At 42.5% G+C, this 18,069-nt stretch overlaps 1 protein-coding gene across 5 annotated transcripts in view; it reads right to left on the bottom strand.

Annotated features, from left to right (window-relative positions):
- Positions 1–491: 491 nt before the first annotated feature.
- Positions 492–18,069, bottom strand: part of ABCA12 (ATP binding cassette subfamily A member 12) — a 604,574-nt gene continuing 586,996 nt past the window's right edge. For 4 of the 5 annotated variants that reach the window (XM_033946149.1, XM_033946152.1, XM_033946153.1 and 1 more), the window contains 3 exons: positions 7,230–7,367; positions 954–1,489; positions 492–627 (listed from right to left, as the gene is read on the bottom strand). In XM_033946149.1, coding sequence (XP_033802040.1) covers positions 1,379–1,489; positions 7,230–7,367 — 249 coding nt within the window. In that variant the 3' untranslated portion in view covers positions 492–627; positions 954–1,378. Of the gene's footprint in view, positions 1,490–7,229; positions 7,368–18,069 lie in introns of all 5 variants that reach the window. The other variant, XM_033946150.1, reaches the window with a different exon arrangement.

The following is an 18,069-nucleotide window of genomic DNA, read 5'->3' as shown; positions in this document are numbered from 1 at the left end:
TGCGGCAGGAGGGATGCCCACTCCCTCCTGTCGCTGGCTCTGTTGATCCTCCAATACTCCCTGACACCCCCGAACACTCCTATACCTTTAGGAGATAGCCGGTTTGAGGGATTCCCACTCTCTCCTGCTGGCAGATCTGCCTTTTCCAAAATAGTGGGCCTTCCCCTTCCCGATGTATTCTGGGTTGCATCAGGGAGGGGCCTATGGACCTGATTGCTCCAGATACCTAGGCCCCCTCCCATGGGTATGGCCTTTTGTAGCTGGACCAATTGAAATCTTAGGCCACTCCCAGGGCATCCCAGGATGCACAGGGTAGGAGGTCTAAGGCCCTGATTGACTCAGGTGCCTAAGGTTCTTCCTATGGGAGGCTGCCAGCTCAGCTGATTGCGGCAGGGGTATTCCTCCCCCCCCCCCCGATCAGCTGATCCAGCAGGACTCCCCAAAGCCATGGCTTTGGGGAGTCCTGCTGGCTCAACTGATTGGGGATTCCCTTGCCGTGATCAGCTGATGGTAAGGGATCCCTCGGCAAATATAGACGGCTGAGCTGTTTATCTTTGCAATCAGGCAGGTGCAATTCTCTGGTGATTTCATAAATTAAAAGTATGTAAAAATAGATTTAAATTGCACCTCATCTCCTAACCATCTGAAGGAATTTCTAGATGTTAAGCAGATCATTAAGGATTAAAGATCATGGGATAATAATAGTAATGGGCGCTAGATACATTATGCCTTTCTTCTTTGCTTTATTCCTTTAATTTCTCTCTAATTTTAGTTTTGGTCATCCCCTGTTTATTGTGGTCTAAGAAGGGGTTTATCAGTATGATTTTTGTTGTAAAAGTATTATTGTGTTAAAAATTTTTCTTCCCTGTATTCAATGTAACAAGAACTAATTCTTGTAAAATAAGATTGTATAATTATATAAATAAAAAATGACAAAAAAAAATAAATTGCACCTCATTTTGAAATTCTGCTATAGCATACTAGAAACATGTAAACAGACACAAAATGAAATTGTAAAGCAGAACATTCCACAGTGCTTAGGTCATTAACATATTCATTATTAGTGTGGCAGGTAATCAATATATTGAAACTGATCATTTGCTTTAGCATTCATTGTCACATTTAATGCCAGTTATATCTAATGCTGAGAATGATCTGTATTTTCAGCACCAAAAGGGCTGACATATTCTAAATTATAGAAAATAAACAATAAATACAGTACTGTATATAAAATCCAATTATATATACAGAACTCAAGACACGATGATGGAAAAGCAAATACATTCCATTACAAGGCAACTTCTTATCCATTTTTCAGTTCAATTGATGTATTTACTTTAAAACAGTTTGTTAATAAGACTTCAAGTATAAGAACTCTTTAGGTACGGACAATTTCATTAGTATCTGGGCTCCTGGAAGTAGCATTGCCAAGGTCGGTTGAAGGGAAATCTTCTTGACCTGATTGGGACTGGGCAAAGTTAATGAAAACCTGAAGTGACAAAAGAGAAGCACAGAATGATTAAGAACAAGTGATTAAAATAAGATTTCAGGACAGAATAGTGTGATTGTCATATTAGTCCACTTTAAAATCAGATTTCAGTAAACTCATTAAAGCTTCAGTTCATATTGAAAATACCTATCAAAAACCCAGTGAATTGGCACTCCCAAATTAATGATGCTTTATAAATATGCTCTGAGATCATTGCCATTTAGGAACAGCACATTGGTGGAGTATGGGATCACTCCTGCTCTATTTTGACCAACAGATACAAGTGGAGAATCAGGAGGTAGGTAGTTTATACGTTTTGATGGCATAGATTTTTGGAGGGGAGGAGTGGTGTTCTAGGGTTGGGGCTGGCTGCTTTGTGTTGGAAACTAAGGAGTCAATGGCTGATTAGCACACATTATTGTGCACTGAATGCTCTAAAATGTTTTCCGCACAGACCACATTTAAGAACATAAGGATAGCCTTACTGGGTCAGACCAATGGTCCCTCAAGCCCAGTAGCCCATTCTCACGGTAGCCAATCCAGGTCACTAGTACCTGGCCAAAACCCAAGGTGTAGCACTATTCCATGCTACCAATACAGGGCAAGCAGTGGCTTCCCCCATGTCTTCCTCACGCAGTCATGTGATGAGAACCTCCCTAGGGAATCCTCAGGGGGGGGTAGGCAACAACCTCCACATATTTGAGCAGTTAGCTAAGCTCTTTCTAGAGAAGTCTTTACTTTCCACCTTTTACAATCAGGGTAGACTCAAACCAAACTTTCCATTAGCAACTTCAAAAGACATTAAAAACAAGAAAGTCACTGGGAAAGCATTACTTGCTAGTAGTATGGAATTCTAGTATCACTCTGCATTTCTTGGACAGACAAAAAGGTAAATTTAAACTCAACTCAAGCAGAGAATGACACGAGAATAGAATTTGTCCCCATGGATAACCGCAGGAAACCATCCAGTGTCATTCTTTATTGTCTATCTCAACCTCATTCCTTCTTCACCGGCATTCTTCAATGCAAGGCCCATTCATACTCTGATTCTTCCCTCCCTCCTTAAAGAATGACATGGAGATGGTTTCTCGTGGTTATTTTATTTATTTATTTATTTTTAGTATTTATATACCACTTAAGTGGTTTATATTCAGGTACTCAAGCATATTTTCCCCATCTGTCCCGGTGGGCTCACACTCTACCTAATGTACCTGGGGCAATAGGGGATTAAGGGACTTGCCCAGAGTCACAAGGAGCAGCATGGGATTTGAACCCACAACCTCAGGTTGCTGAGGCTGTAGCTGTAACCACTGCACCACACCCGTGGGGATGGGGACAAATTCTGACCTTGTGTCATTATCAGGACTCCAGTATCTTCTGCAATTTAGTAGCCACATGCACATGCGCAGCTTATTCCAAACACAGTCATCTTCATTTTTCCTATTTCTTTCAGTTATTATATTACATTAGTGATTTCTTTTCCGCCGTCACCTTAAGGTTCAAGGTGGATTACACAAGAATTGTTATGATGCTACGAAATACATTTGGTGGATTACATGAGAATTGTCATGATAATAGTAAATGCCTAATGAGTGGTTTGAATATTTTTTGATTTGCTATGTAGGTGGAGGGGCATAATCAAAAAAAAGGTCTAAGTCCCTTTTTGGCTTAAGGCCTTAAACGTTGAAAGTAGAAGCAGGGAAAATGCCCATTATCAAAAAAACGTCCAAAAGGAGGTTTTTAAAAAAAATAATGGCCTGCCTCTACGTTCGGCTGTTTAAACGAAGGAGGAACCAGTCCTTCGCCTAAAAGCTGGATTCTGTAACCAGTGTCTGTCAAAAACACCGGTTCCAGAATCCACCCCCCCTCCCCCGACTTCGGGGCAAGAGGGAGCCCAAGCCCTCTTGCCCCGCGATCCCCAACCCCCACCAACATCGGGGCAAGAGGGAGCCCAAGCCCTCTTGCCCCGCAGCACCCTGACCTTTCCCGACTCGATGGGGCAAGAGGGAGCCCAAACCCTCTTGCCCCATGATCCCCAATCCCACCCACGACATCGGGGCAAGAAGGAGCCCAAGCCCTCCTGCCCCGCGATCCCCAAACCCCCCCCGGGCCGAATCCATTGGGGCCAGGAGGGAGCCCAAGCCATCCTGGCCCGACAATCTCCCCCCCCTCCACCCCCACCACACGATCCGGCCAGGAGGGAACCCAAGCCCTCCTGGCCCGACAATCTCCCCCCCCTCCACCCCCACCACACGATCCGGCCAGGAGGGAGCCCAAGCCCTCCTGGCCCGTGACCCCCTCTAAACCCCCCCCCACACTAAAATACGGGCAGGAGGGATCCCAGGCCCTCCTGCCCTTTACACAACCCCCCAATGACTGCCTCCCGAACCCCCGACTGGCCCCCCGCCTACCCGTGACTCTCCCTGCCGACCCCATGACCCCCCACCCCCACCCCCCCTTTCCTGTACCTCAAAAAATGTTGGCCGGAGGGATGGGTGTCAACCCGCCCATCCAGCAGGCCAGCCAGTGCAGAAATGGGGCCAGATTGGCCCAGGCGACTCAAACCCCGGCCACAGGTAGGGCCTGAGGTGCCTGGGCCAACCAGAATAGGCCCAGGAGCCTTAGGCTCCTCCTGTGGGTGGGGCCTTAAGCACATGGGCTGGGGTTGGATCATGGTTCTGATTTTTCTTTGCTTTAACTCTGTATGTTCTGGATTGTAGAAGTCTTTGAACCATGATAGTACCTTGCCTGAGATTCTTATAGAGTCTAGTGTTTGTAGAAGGATGTTGATAGGTCTAGTTGTATGATCATCATTTTCTTTTCTGTACTGAGGTGTTGTCTAGCAGTGTCCATGAGTGTTCCTAGTAGGGTTTCCGTGCTGTAGTTGAATCTGAAACCAGACTGTGTGGGGTGGAGTAAGTTGTTGTTTTTTAGGTATAAGGTTAGGGTTTTAGCTACAAGGCCTTACATAAACTTGACGTAAAGTGGGATTTAGTTGGAAGGTTGGTCCGTTTTTCCTTTGGGGTCTTTTAGGATCCGAGTTATGATGATTTTGCTGAGGTCTTGTGGAAAAAGGCCATCTGTGAGTAAAGTTTGAATCCATTGTAGGAGTAGGGTGTGGAATAGTGTACTGGAGGTTTTCAGTAGGTATGGGAGGCAATAGTTAAAGTCATAGGCTGCGTGGCTGTATTTATTATACAGCTTGTTGAAGTCTGACCATTGTATAGGTGGGAAGTGAGACCAGGTTCTGTCAGCTGTGACTGCTTCTTTTTCTGTGTGTGTGTGGGGGGGTGTTGATATCTCTTCTAAGTACGTAGGTGTTCCATTGAGCATGGCTCCGATAGTTGCGATCTTGTTTTTGAAGAATGTGGCTAAGAGGGTGGCTGGGGGGGGGAGTTGTTATTTATCAGATAGGGTGTGGTGTCTGAGTTCTTTTAGTATTTGGAACAGCTTTTTTGTGTCTTGGGATCCTTCTCCTATTTGCTTAGTTGTAGTATGTCTTTATTTTTTCTTTCAGTTTTTGTTTGTATTTTTGGTTCAGTGTTCTCCAAGCTTCTTTAGTGGATTCTTGACTACTTTTTCTCCACTTTCTTTCTAGTTGTCTGTATTGCCTTTTGAGTAGGAATAGTTTGTTGTCGAACCATTTGTCTGATTTTCTATGGATTCTGGTTTTGGGTTGTTCTGGGGCTAGTTCATCCAGGGTTGTTGACTGGCAAATTCTTCTATTGTAGTATGCACATATAGTAATTATCGGTTCAGTTTTCAGGAAGTCTCCCCTCAGAGCCATTAAATCAAATAGTCTTTCAGTGTATAAAAAGAACTGGCTGGCATCCTGGATGTAGCTCAGCCTTTAACAGCTCCATCCCTGTGATAGTATAAAAAAACAACCCTAAAACACGAAAAGTAGCATTACTATCCTCCACCCCATGGCTATATCACAATGGGGAAAAAAAAGAATACATTCACCTGGTTTTAATTCTCATTAGCAGTTTCTCATAAATCCAGTCCACCAGATTACTCCCTCTTTAGCACTGGAATGGAATCTGAGGCTTTACAGGTCAATAGCTCCTATTTCTCAGTCTCTTGACAGCAGCATCCAAGACAGCTGGCTTCAATAGGGAGGGCTCTACCCACCTTCCTCCTCTCTCAGCTATCCCCAAGAATGAAACATAGGCTCTCCCTGCTTTTGGCTTTGATGGGTCTACTGTCAATCCCAGGGTGTAGTAAGGAAAACTGCTTCCTACTCTTTCTGGTATACTCCCATCCCCCAGCTCTTAAAGGACCAGGCTCCTTTAAGTTTCCTGAACTCTTCCTTGAGTTCAATGAAGATTTTCTCTCCTGTCCTCAGATGCCTTTTCTTAATCTCTCCTTCCCCTCCAAAGCCTACAAGATTTGCTTTCGAATAGGGAAGAAACCCTGCTTGCAATTTGGAGTTGAGGGCTTTTTCTAGTTCTGAAAATCTTCTTAAAGGGCTGTTCTCCTATCTGGCCCATAAACCGTGTTTAAAGTGGGAAACTTGCCAATAAGTCTGGGGCAGCATTAGAGGGGTTGGATGATAGAAGAGGTATCTAGCAGCACCCCTTCTCTCTCCATCTAAATCACTCTGCCCTAGATGGCTTTCCCTCCTCCAAAAAGTATTTATCTCTAACTCCCAAAACATAAAAAAAGACCTGGTGGCTCCTGCCCCCACCCCCTCCCACAAGTATCAAACTAGCTTGGTGGTCTAACAGGACACCCTCTAGCCAGACCTGGCTGGGCCAAGTCCTGTTCGCACTGTCTGGTGATCCCAGATGCTCACCAAGTCACAAAATACCTCTGGTGGCTTAGCAGAGGCATGCCCTCATAGCCCTGTACCTCTTGTATGTGTGAATCAGGGTCAATGTTCATTTGCTCCTGCTTCTCTGGGCTGCCATCTTGAAAATGGCAGCACCCCACCTAGAACAGTACATTTTGGGATGCCCTGGATGGAGCCTAACTGCTGTTTCTTGTGACTATGCTTTTTGGAAACCTGCAATTCAGTTGCAGCATACCACATTTTGCTAGGCTGGTATTTATATGACTAGGAAAGCTTAAAAAGGTAAAGACTGCATCCAAGCTAACTCCCTGGTCATCTTTCCCCCAGACTTACTATATATACTCGAATATAAACCAAGATTTGGGACCAAAAACCCCCCCAAATGGGAGTCTTGGTTTATATTTGGGTTAGTGCACACTTGCCCTCCTCCTGGAGCTGTTGCAGGCCTCCCCTGGGCCTGCCGGGACAGAAGGGATTCCTCCTGGCATATAATCATGATTGTCAGTGTCAATGATATCACCCATCAGTGTGATTGGTGATTATACAGTTACAGTTATTTTATTTGATATATCACCAATATTAACAAAAAAAAGTCAAATCAAAGCGGTTAAAAATAGATATATAATAGTTATCTTGTCTTTAGAGAACAAGTACTACAGGTAAACAAATTAGTTTAATTTGTCTAGGGTGTGGCCACTCTACATAAAACAGTTTATTCTTTGATATGAAAATTAACACCACAATATACAGTATATATATTTTTTCAGACAAGGTTTCTATTTTTCTGCATATCTAATTCTTGTTGAATATGATGAAAACTTTTATTGCTTCTTTGAGTTCTACAGTATTGCATGATGTATTGTGATGCATATCAAGATTTATTAATACAAGTCCCTATTCCATGTGTGTAACCCTAGAAAGTAAGATTTGACAGATGTTGCTTACCTCATCAAGAGTGGTTTGACTCACTGAAAAGTGTCTGATATTCAAATCCGATTTGTTGGTTTCTAACAAATCAAATATATTTGCTACTCCACCTGCAGAGATCGGTATATGATATTCCAGCATGCAGAAATGTTGGTCCTGTACAAGAAAAAGTGATGTTAGTTGTCTAATCTAAAGCAATAGTACTCTAATAAAAATAATTTTGTATATGTAACCTGTCTAATTAAGGACCCCTTTTATAAAGCCGTGGTAGCGATTCTCCCGCATCAAAGGCACTGAAGCCCATTCTTAACTGTACCCCTCTCCTCCACTGCCAATTCCAGACTTTGTTCCTTTCATCTACATGTCCCCTTTGCCTGGAAATAAACTACCTGAGTTTGTCCGCCATGCCCCTTCCCTTACCTTAGAAACATAAACACATGATGGCAGATAAAGGCCAAATGGCCCATCTAGTCTGCCCATCTGCAATACCCATTAGTCTTTCTCTTTCCAAGAGATCCCACATGCCTATCCCGGGCCCTTTTGGATTCAGCCAGTCTCTGTCTCCACAACATCTTCTGGGAGACTGTTCCATTCATCTACCACCCTTTCTGTAAAAAAAAGTATTTCCTTAGATTACTCCAGAGCTTATCACCTCTTAACTTCATCCTATGCCCTCTCATCGCAGAGTTTCCTTTCAAATGAAAGAGACTCGACTCATGTGCATTTACATTACGTAGGTATTTAAACATCTCTTATCATATCTCCCATCTTCCGCCTGTCCTCCAAAGTATACAGATTGAGATCTTTAAGTCTGTCACCATATGCCTTATGAAGAACACATACCATTTTAATAGCCTTCCTCTGGACCAACTCCATCCTTTTTATATCTTTTTGAAGGTACGGCCTCCAGAATTGTAAATGAAATCTCACCATAGTCTTATACAGGGGCATCAATACCTCTTTTTTCCTACTGGCCATACCTCTCCCTATGCAATCTTGTTTAAAAGCAGACTGAAAACCCACCTTTTTGATATAGTCTTCAGTCTAATACCCTAATCCCCACTGCCCACCAACCTAGGCAGTAGATTAATCATTCCCCTTAACTGTATCCATGGCATCCTGTTTGTCTGTCTTGTTGGTTTAGATCAATGTCTCTCAAACTATGTACCATGGCACAGTGGTGTGCCCTGAAAAGATTCCAGAATTTTACTTTATTTTAAAAATTCCCTTCATAAGTATATACATGAATATATGACATGTACATCACATAACACAAGAGTCTCTCAATATTATGTGCGTAAAGATACAACTGTCCAGACAAGCATCATGAAAACTAACAGCAAGTATTTTTATTTTTTATGCAGTAGTTATCCTAACTTGAGCAACAAAGCAATCAAAGCTTCGTTACTGTTTAGATCAGGGGTGTCCAACTTGCGGCCCCGTGAAGTATTTTGTGCGGCCTTGGTCGAGGGCGATGCAGTGTTTTCCTCTGCTGCCCCTGGGTGTTTACTGTCTTGCCGGCTCCCTCCTCTGTCTTGCTGCAGCGTTTGCAAGTTTGTGCGGCCTCCAGAAACATTTTTTTCGGCCAATGTAGCCAGGGAAGCCAAAAGGTTGGACACCCCTGGTTTAGATATTCTTATCTTTGTGAACTTGGATTTTCGACTCTGACAGAAATTAAATTTTTTTAAAAAGGAGAGAACTGCAGATGGTGAATGCGTGCTTGTCAACTATCGAGCCACAATTTGAGTTAATTTGCACTCAAAAACAAGCATATCTATTGCATTGATTAGCAATTCTATCTACTTTAGTTTCACTTTTCTTACAGCTTAAAGAATTTTAAATAAATAATTCTAAACTAAACTAAAACTTAGCTTTGTATACCGGGTCTTCAGCCAGAAAGGAGCTCGACTCGGTTAACAGTAACTAAAAAAATACTGAGAAAAATAACAATCAGAAAATATTAATATGACTGGTTTTTGAAGTGTTTGGCAAATAAAATAGTTTTTTAGATTTACGAAAAAGTTGAAAAGGACCAGTACTCCTTAAAATAAGAGGAAGTGAGTTCCATAGTTGAGAAAATTTGAAAACCAAGGATTGACTGAAATTCTTGACTCCTTTGATTCCTTTCACTGAAGGAAGGGAAAGTTTGAATTGTTGGGTGCCTCTTGCATAATATGCCACAAAAAACATTTACTATATTTAGTCTGCCGGGACTAAAAAAGTTTAAGAGACACTGGTTTAGTTTGTAAGCTCCTTTGAACAGGGACTGTCTTCTTTGTGATTCTGTACAGCACTGCGTACATCTGGTAGCGCTATAGAAATAATTAATAGTAGTAGTAGTAGAATGGGAGAATATGTAGCTTTACTGAAACAGACCCAGGGCTCATTTTACAAAGGTGCACTAGCGTTTTTAGTGCACGCACCAGATTAGTGCGTGCTATAGTGCGTGCTACCCGAAAAACTATAGACTGCTCAAGAGGAAGCAGTATCGGCTAGCACGCATGGCATTTTAGTATACACTATTCCGCACGTTAAGGCCCTAACGCACCTTTGTAAAAGGAGCCTCCAGTATTTCATAACAAAACTAGATTTATTAAAAGGCATTACCACATGTTAATATGCATTAAGATCAGAGTTCTGACAATATATTACTGGTAATATATTACTTTTACAAAAATACATTATTTTTCACAGGAACCTACCTAGACTACTAACTGTATCATATTCTTGTTTCCTAATGAAAGTAGTGAATGTTTTGTATTACTTTTGAAAACAACTTACTCAACGGTGGTTACTCGTATATTACTACTGAAATGTTGCCAGTAGTAATATATTACTGCTACTATTACTTTTATTACCCTTTCCTTCACTTTATTTCCTTTCATAATTAGCATTCTTTCCTCTCAAATTTAGAATAATTGTCTATTGTTCACTGCTTTATTAACTCTTCAGGACAGACTATATTAAATTATAATAAACAATAAACCATCATGAGCTGCGACTTCAGTAATATATTACTTGCACAACTCTGATTAAGATGTGTTATTTTAGCACAGGTCCCGTTTTATGTAATGTGACCTTTACTAATAAAACACATTAATGTCATTAGTGTATGGTTTTGTATTTGGGCTAGATATACCAAAGTATGCTATCATTGCCATTCATTTTATCTGTATCAATAAGATGAAAGATTAATTCAAACACATCAATATTTGAATTTGTGAGCTTTGGTTTATGTACAAGCAAAGAAACGTAATAACATTCGCCTACTTCAGGCAACAAATAAATCCTTTCTACCTATTCTTCCCAAATTTTATAACCATAGATCACCACTATTCAGGTTTTAAAGTCACTTTTAAGGAGAAAATAGAACAGGAAGCTGAAATGTTCATGCACAGAAGTGAATCTGATTATATGTCATAAGTAGATGCGAGTTGTCATGGCACAATTTAGTGTAACTTGACAAATCTATGGAATCTGACACTGACTTCCTCTGTAGAGGCAGATCTTTTAGCATAAATGGCATTTTTAATTGGAATATTTCTAAAGCACATTCCTCCAATGCCAAAGCTTTCAGAAGCAGAAATTGAAGCATTTGGCAGAGTATGCAAACAATATGAGATCTGGAGACCTCTTGAGTGAATGTGGCATTTATGTTTGAGAAAGGATACAGGAAATAAAACAGAGCAATATATCATCTTCCCTTCCACTAGTCTCAATATGTTTGGAATAACATGTAAGTTAATCAGTATGCTCAGGTTCAGCAATCACAGGAACAGAAATTTCATCTGCAGATTGTAGATTAAGAATATACGAGAGTGAATCAAAAATTAAAGGCAATTTTGTTAAATTGCACAATTAACGGGAACAGAGCTAGCACAACGCAAAATATGTACTTGTACATTGCCTGTTGGATAGTTTATACACACACAGTGCAGCATTCGGCCTTTAGTCGTATGGCAACCACGAGGTCAGAAACATGGACGCTCCATTGCAAGACTGTGCCATCAAAGAACAACGTTTAGTAGTACACTTTCTTTGGGCAGAGGGAGTAAAACCAGTGGAAATTCACCATCTGATATTGACTCAGTATGGACATAACACCATGAATCAACTAAAGGTTTATGAGTGGTGTGACAGGGAAGCTCCTGTCACAGTGAAAACTACTACTAAAACTCCCCAACATGCAGCACAGGGTCCTGTAAATCCCGGCATGGAGCCAGGACAGCTGGCTCAGCCAAGAGAATGCAAGAAAAGGCAGGTCCCAGCACAGCTCAAGAGCCAGATGGGGAGGGCTCTGAAAACCACTAATTTCCCCTATCACTCCTTTCCCCAAGTCAGAGAGAAACCTGACACCAATTTGCAAAGGGGTGGAGTCAGACCCCGGAGTTTGCAAGCACAGAAGCCTCAAAGGCAAAGTCAGTTAGAGTGGAAAGGGGAGGACACAGCTGGCTCTGATTACGGAAGCCAAACCACTCACAGAGATTCCAGCTTTCATATGTTGCCTAAGCCCCAGCAGGGACGTTTTGCAGGAAGCCAGTCCCCAAGGAGAGGCAGTACAACACCCGGGAGGTACAGTGACCTGCAGATTAAACCCCAGAGGGAAGGGCTGGAAGTTTACCCCCATGGAAATGCTGCAGGAGATTTGGCAGACCTGCAGGGAGGGGGATGGGATATAAAGCCTGGAATGAAGGTGGAAATGGAAAGCCAGGGTTCCCAAGAGTGTGAGTGGGAAATGTACAGTGACCCTGGGGGTAGTGTGTTTGGTGAGGACATGGATCTGGAAGAGTATAGTGTGTGAGGGTCCAGTATTATCCCTGTGGGAAAAGTTTCTGCTCCGTTTAAACCTGAACTGAAGCAGGACTGGGGCAGCCCTGCCTAATTGAGTGAAATTACTACAGTAAATAGCACAGTGTTCAGACTCCCCAGGAGCAGGAGATAAAGCAGATAAGGGTCACATCGGGTGGGCCTGGAGACCTCAAACTAAATGGGAGGCGTGGCCCGCACAGCCTGACAGGCAAGGCTGTGAAGGTTCCTTGGGGAGCAGGGTGGGTTAGAGCAAGAAACCAAGTTCACCTTGTTTGAATGTGGGACTATGAAAAGAGCTGATATGTGAAAATGCTGGTATGAGCCGTGCTCAGCTATAAAACAATAAGTTGCTATAGTCTTGAGAGACTGATAAATCCCAGAGGGGATACGAGGCCGTGAGGGCACTGGACTAATGCAAAGTTTTGAATTTGAATTATATTCCTTTTGATTAAGATGGGCTATCCAGTTCTTCAGTTAAAGCCCATATGACTCACCTGGACTGAGCTATAACAGAGTCTAAGAAACCCATGGTGAATATTTTTTCTTCCTATTTTTATTTGGGACACTAATAAACTTGATACTGGTTCCTAAGAAATCCGGTATCCAGGTTTTCCTTCCTACAACCATATAAAAGGCGTTTCAAAATTCTTGCTTGTGGTCCGAGCCAGGTTTTCCCACCTACTCGGGGACGGGCCCGGCCACAGTGGGTAAAAAGGTTTAAAGTAAGGTTTATGAGTGGGTAAAAAGGTTTAAACTAGGAAGAACAGATATAACCGACGAAGGTCGTTCAGGTCACCCTTCAGCATCATGCACACAAGAGCACATTGACAGGGCGGATGCCTTGATATAAGAAGACCGATTGAAATGTCCAGCCATCTTCAATTGTAATCCGCTTATAACTGCAAGGTACAGGCGGAATAGAAGTCTCTAATGTAATGTAATGTAATAATGTTGCCTCAATTGGCTGCAAATTTGGATATCAGCTATGGATCTGCATCTGCCATAATGCATGATGACATGGGATACAGTAAAGTCTGCACACGGTGGATTCCCAAACAGCTTACTAATCTGCACAAGCAACAGCATGTGGAGGTTGTGATCCAATTTCTGAGGTGGTATGAAGAAGATCCAAGTGTTCTTGTCACCAGCGAAAAGACATGGGCGCATCACTATGACCCGGAGAGCAAAAGACAAAGCATGATGAAGTAAAGGAAGCGATGCTCACCTGGCTTTGGGAGCAGCCAAAAATTTCTTCTCTGCAGGAATGCAGAAGCTTATTGAATGATACAACAAATGTGTTGTCTTGCATGAGAACTATGTGGAAAAGTGATATGTTCAATTGCTCACAGTTACTTCTATTAACTTCTATTAATGTATTTTGCTTTTACTTTTTATTTACCCTCGTACATTTATAAATCCCCCTTTTCTAATATAGTTGAAAATGTTAACACATCAAAATTTAGAAAATTTTTCTTGCTGTATTTCATAGAGAACATAGAATGCATAGGATTGCTAACAGGATGTTTTATAAAACTGTGATTTGCATATGTGGCTATGAGCCAGGTACACGGACAACTTTAGTTCCAAACTGAGGGTGACAATCAACTAATAAAGCCGTATAATTATTACATGGCCTAAATTAAAATACGAGTCCTATGTTTCATTGGTGGTCATGGTATCTGTAACAATCCTGCTGATATCATCTGTCATGTGGCCAAAAAGCACAACAGTTCTGAAGCAACACTTTGAACTGGTTTTTCCATTTATATCACATCTCAGAAGAAAAAAAAAATTGAAAGAGTGAATAATAGAGACACAAACAATTATATTGTTTTAAAATGCACTTTTCCGTGTCATCAGGGAAAGATGTACATCTTAAATAAAATAATAGAATTTTTAGGGGGCAATTTTCAAATTGTAATTTTTATCTTTGCTCTTTGTACCAAGTTTGGAACATAAATGCATACAACAGGCTATACTAGGTCAGACCAAGTTCCATTGAGCCCAGCATACTGTCTCTAACCTCTTCTTAATAAAACCCCAGCGTTTATTTACAAATTATTGATACCATATTCTCCAATCAGAACCCTCAGATCTAATGAACAGAATTTATTAACTATTCCATCCCTTAAGGTCATCAATACAAGATGACAATTTATTTTTTCTGATACGGCACCTCAGTTATGGAACGCCCTTCCAATTTATTTAAGGGAAGAGAAGAATCTTGAGAAATTCAAAAGTAACTTAAAAACATTTCTTTTTAAAGACGCTTTTGATAATTGATGAAACTTACTGCAGCTCAGAATATTTTATTGTACTATATTACACTGTTTTTTTGTTATTCATTTTGTATTTTCCCTTTTTTGTTCTACTTTCCTATAAAGCACAGTTACTTACCGTAACAGTTGTTATCCAGGGACAGCAGGCAGATATTCCCACATATGGGTGACGTCACCGACGGAGCCCCGCAGCGGACAGCCTCGAAAGCAAACTTGCTTGAAGATCTCGAACTTTCGAGTGCTGCACCGCGCCTGCGCGCGTGCCTTCCCGCCCGAACTAGGGGGTGCATCTCCTGAGAGGATCCTCAGTTCAGATACCTAGCCAAGAAGCCAACCAGGGGAGGTGGGAGGGTTGTGGGAATATCTGCCTGCTGTCCCTGGATAACAACTGTTACGGTAAGTAACTGTGCTTTATCCCAGGACAAGCAGGCAGCATATTCCCACATATGGGTGACCTCCAAGCTAAGTAAAAAGGGATGGAGGGAAGTTGGCAATTTACGAAAAAAGATTATGCAAAACAGATTGGCCAAAATGGCCATCCCTCCTGGATAAAGTATCCAGACAATAATGAGAGGTGAAAGTATGAACCGAGGACCAAGTGGCAGCCTTGCAGATTTCCTCAATAGGAGTTGATCGGAGGAAAGCTACAGATGCCGCCATAGCTCTAACTTTATGGCCCGTCACTCGACCTTGCAGAGGAAGACCAGCCTGAGCATAACAAAAAGAAATGCAAGCAGCCATCCAGTTGGAGATGGTACGCTTCGATATAGGACGACCCAACCTGTTTGGATCAAAGGATATGAAAAGTTGAGGAGACGTTCTGTGAATCTGAGTGCGTTGCAGGTAGAAAGCCAAAGCACGTTTACAGTCCAAGGTATGAAGAGCCGCCTCTCCTGGGTGAGAGTGAGGCTTTGGAAAAAATACAGGTAGAACAATAGACTGATTGATGTGAAATTCTGAAACGACTTTAGGCAAGAATTTAGGATGAGTACGGAGAACAACCTTGTCATGGTGAAAAACTGTGAAAGGTGGATCAGCCACTAGCGCTTGTAACTCACTGACACGACGAGCAGAAGTGAGAGCAATCAGGAACACAGCTTTCCAAGTGAGATACTTGAGATGAGCTTTGTCAAGTGGTTCAAAAGGAGATTTCATAAGTTGAGCTAAAACAACATTGAGATCCCAAACCACAGGAGGTGGTTTAAGAGGAGGATGTAGATTGAGAAGTCCTTTCATAAAACGAGAAATCATAGGATGTGCAGAAAGGGATTTGCCCTCCAAAGGCTGATGAAAAGCAGCTATAGCACTAAGATGGACTCGGATAGATGTAGTCTGAAGTCCAGATTGTGACAAATGAAGTAAATAGTCCAGAACTGATGTCAATGAAGCAGATCTGGGTGGTAAATTATGTGTAGAACACCAAGCAGAAAATCTTGTCCACTTTTGACCATAACATTGCCTAGTGGATGGTTTTCTGGAAGCAAGTAAAATATCTTGTACAGACGGAGAGAATTGAGAAAAGTCTGTTACAGAGAAAGGTACCAAGCTGTCAAATGTAGAGACTGTAGATTGGGATGAAGCAAAGATCCTTGATTCTGCGTGAGTAGAGAAGGAAATATTGGTAGAAGTAGGGGCTCCCTGGTGCTGAGTTGAAGTAGAAGGGAGAACCAAGGTTGCCTGGGCCACCGAGGAGCTATCAGAATCATGGTGGCCCGGTCTGATTTCAACTTGACTAGAGTCTTGAGAATCAGAGGAAACGGAGGAAAAGCATAAAGGAACTGATTCCTCCAGTCCAGTAGAAATGCATCCGCTTCGAGACGTTGAGGAGTATAGATGCGGGAGCAAAATTGAGGCAGTTTGAAGTTGAGAGGTGACGCAAACAGATCTATCTGCGGAGTCCCCCAACGAGCAAAAATTTGGCGAAGAGTAGGAGAATTGAGTGTCCATTCGTGAGGTTGTAGAAGACGACTCAATTTGTCCGCCAAATAGTTGTGTTGACCCTGAATGTAAACTGCTCTGAGGAAGATGTTGTGGAGAATCGCCCACTGCCACAATTTCAGAGCCTCTTGACAGAGGGAGTGAGATCCCGTCCCTCCCTGTTTGTTTACATAATACATGGCTACTTGGTTGTCGGTACGTACTAGAATCACCATGTCGTGAAGAAGATGCTGAAAAGCTTTGAGAGCATAGAATATCGCTCTGAGTTCCAACAGATTTATAGGACACCTCCGGTCTGCTTGGGTCCAGAGCCCTTGAGTGCAAAGACCGTCCACATGGGCTCCCCAGGCATACATTGACGAGTCGGTTGTGAGGACCTTCTGATGAGGAAGAGGGTAAAACATTAAACCTCTTGAAAGATTCAAAGAGAGCATCCACCAACGGAGAGACTTCTTTAATGAAGGAGTGATGGAAATTAGTCGAGTTGGTGGATCCACTGATTGTTGCCATTGAGATGCCAGTGTCCATTGAGGAATGCGAAGATGAAGCCTGGCAAAAGGAACCACATGAACTGTAGAGGCCATGTGACCGAGCAGAACCATCATTTTCCTTGCTGGAACAGTGGAAAGTTGGAAGAATTGTTGAGAAATTTGAAGGAGTGCATCCTGACGTGGTTGTGGAAGGTATGCTCTCAGTTTGATAGTGTCCAGAGTTGCTCCTATGAACTGGAGAGACTGAGAAGGAATCAGTTGAGATTTGGGAAAATTGATGTGAAATCCCAGACTTTGAAGAAAGAGAATAGTCTGTTGGGTCGCTACAATAACCCCTGAAAGAGAGGGAGCCTTGATGAGCCAGTCGTCTAGGTATGGAAATACTTGGAGACCCTGGTTGCGAAGAGCTGCAGCTACAACCACAAGGCATTTTGTGAAAACTCTGGGGGAAGAAGCCAGTCCGAAGGGGAGAACTTTGTACTGAAGATGAAGATTTCCTACTTGGAATCTGAGGTACTTGCGAAAAGCTGGATGAATGGGGATATGAGTATAGGCCTCTTTGAGATCGAGGGAGCACATCCAATCCCCTTGATCCATCAAAGAATATAGAGTTGGCAGAGTGAGCATTCAAAATTTCTCTTTGACTAGAAATTTGTTGAGAGCTCTGAGATCCAAAATCGGTCGCAAATCCCCCGTCTTTTTGGGAACTAGAAAATAACGGGAGTAGAATCCCGAGTTCCTTTGGGAGAGAGGAACTTCCTCCACAGCTCGCAGGAGAAGAAGAGCCTGAGCTTCTTGAAGAAGAAGAGGAAGATGCGACTGATTTGAAAGAGACTCTCTTGGATGGCGATCTGGAGGCACCTGAAGGAGTCGAAGAGAGTATCCCTCTCTGATAATGGTAAGTACCCAGAGATCTGATGTTATGAGCTCCCATTGATGATAAAAATTGGACAGGCGACCCCCTATGGGGAGGGGAGAATTTGGAAACAGAGAAATTGGAATGCTCAAGTGGAGATTGTCAAAAAGACTGAGCAGGCTTAGTGTTAGCAGGGGTCTGTGACTTTTGTTGTCGTTGTTGTGGAGGAGGCCGACGAGCAGGAGGTCTAGAAAAAGCAGAAGTTGTTTTCTGTGGATAGCGACGTGGAGTTTGTTTGAAACCTCTAGTTGGTGCAGGTTTAGGTTTTGGACGGATGAGGGAAGCAAAAGAGCGCTCATGTTCTGAAAGACGCTTTGTAGCTGCCTCAATAGAGTCATCGAATAATTCATTTCCTTGACAAGGAAGATTAGCCAATCTATCCTGAAGGTTTGGATCCATGTCCACTATCCGTAACCATGCTAATC

Source organism: Geotrypetes seraphini, chromosome 5 (assembly GCF_902459505.1).
Source record: "Geotrypetes seraphini chromosome 5, aGeoSer1.1, whole genome shotgun sequence".
In the NCBI taxonomy this organism is placed as follows: Eukaryota; Metazoa; Chordata; class Amphibia; order Gymnophiona; family Dermophiidae; genus Geotrypetes; species Geotrypetes seraphini.
This window is presented reverse-complemented; position numbering and strand designations above follow the sequence as displayed.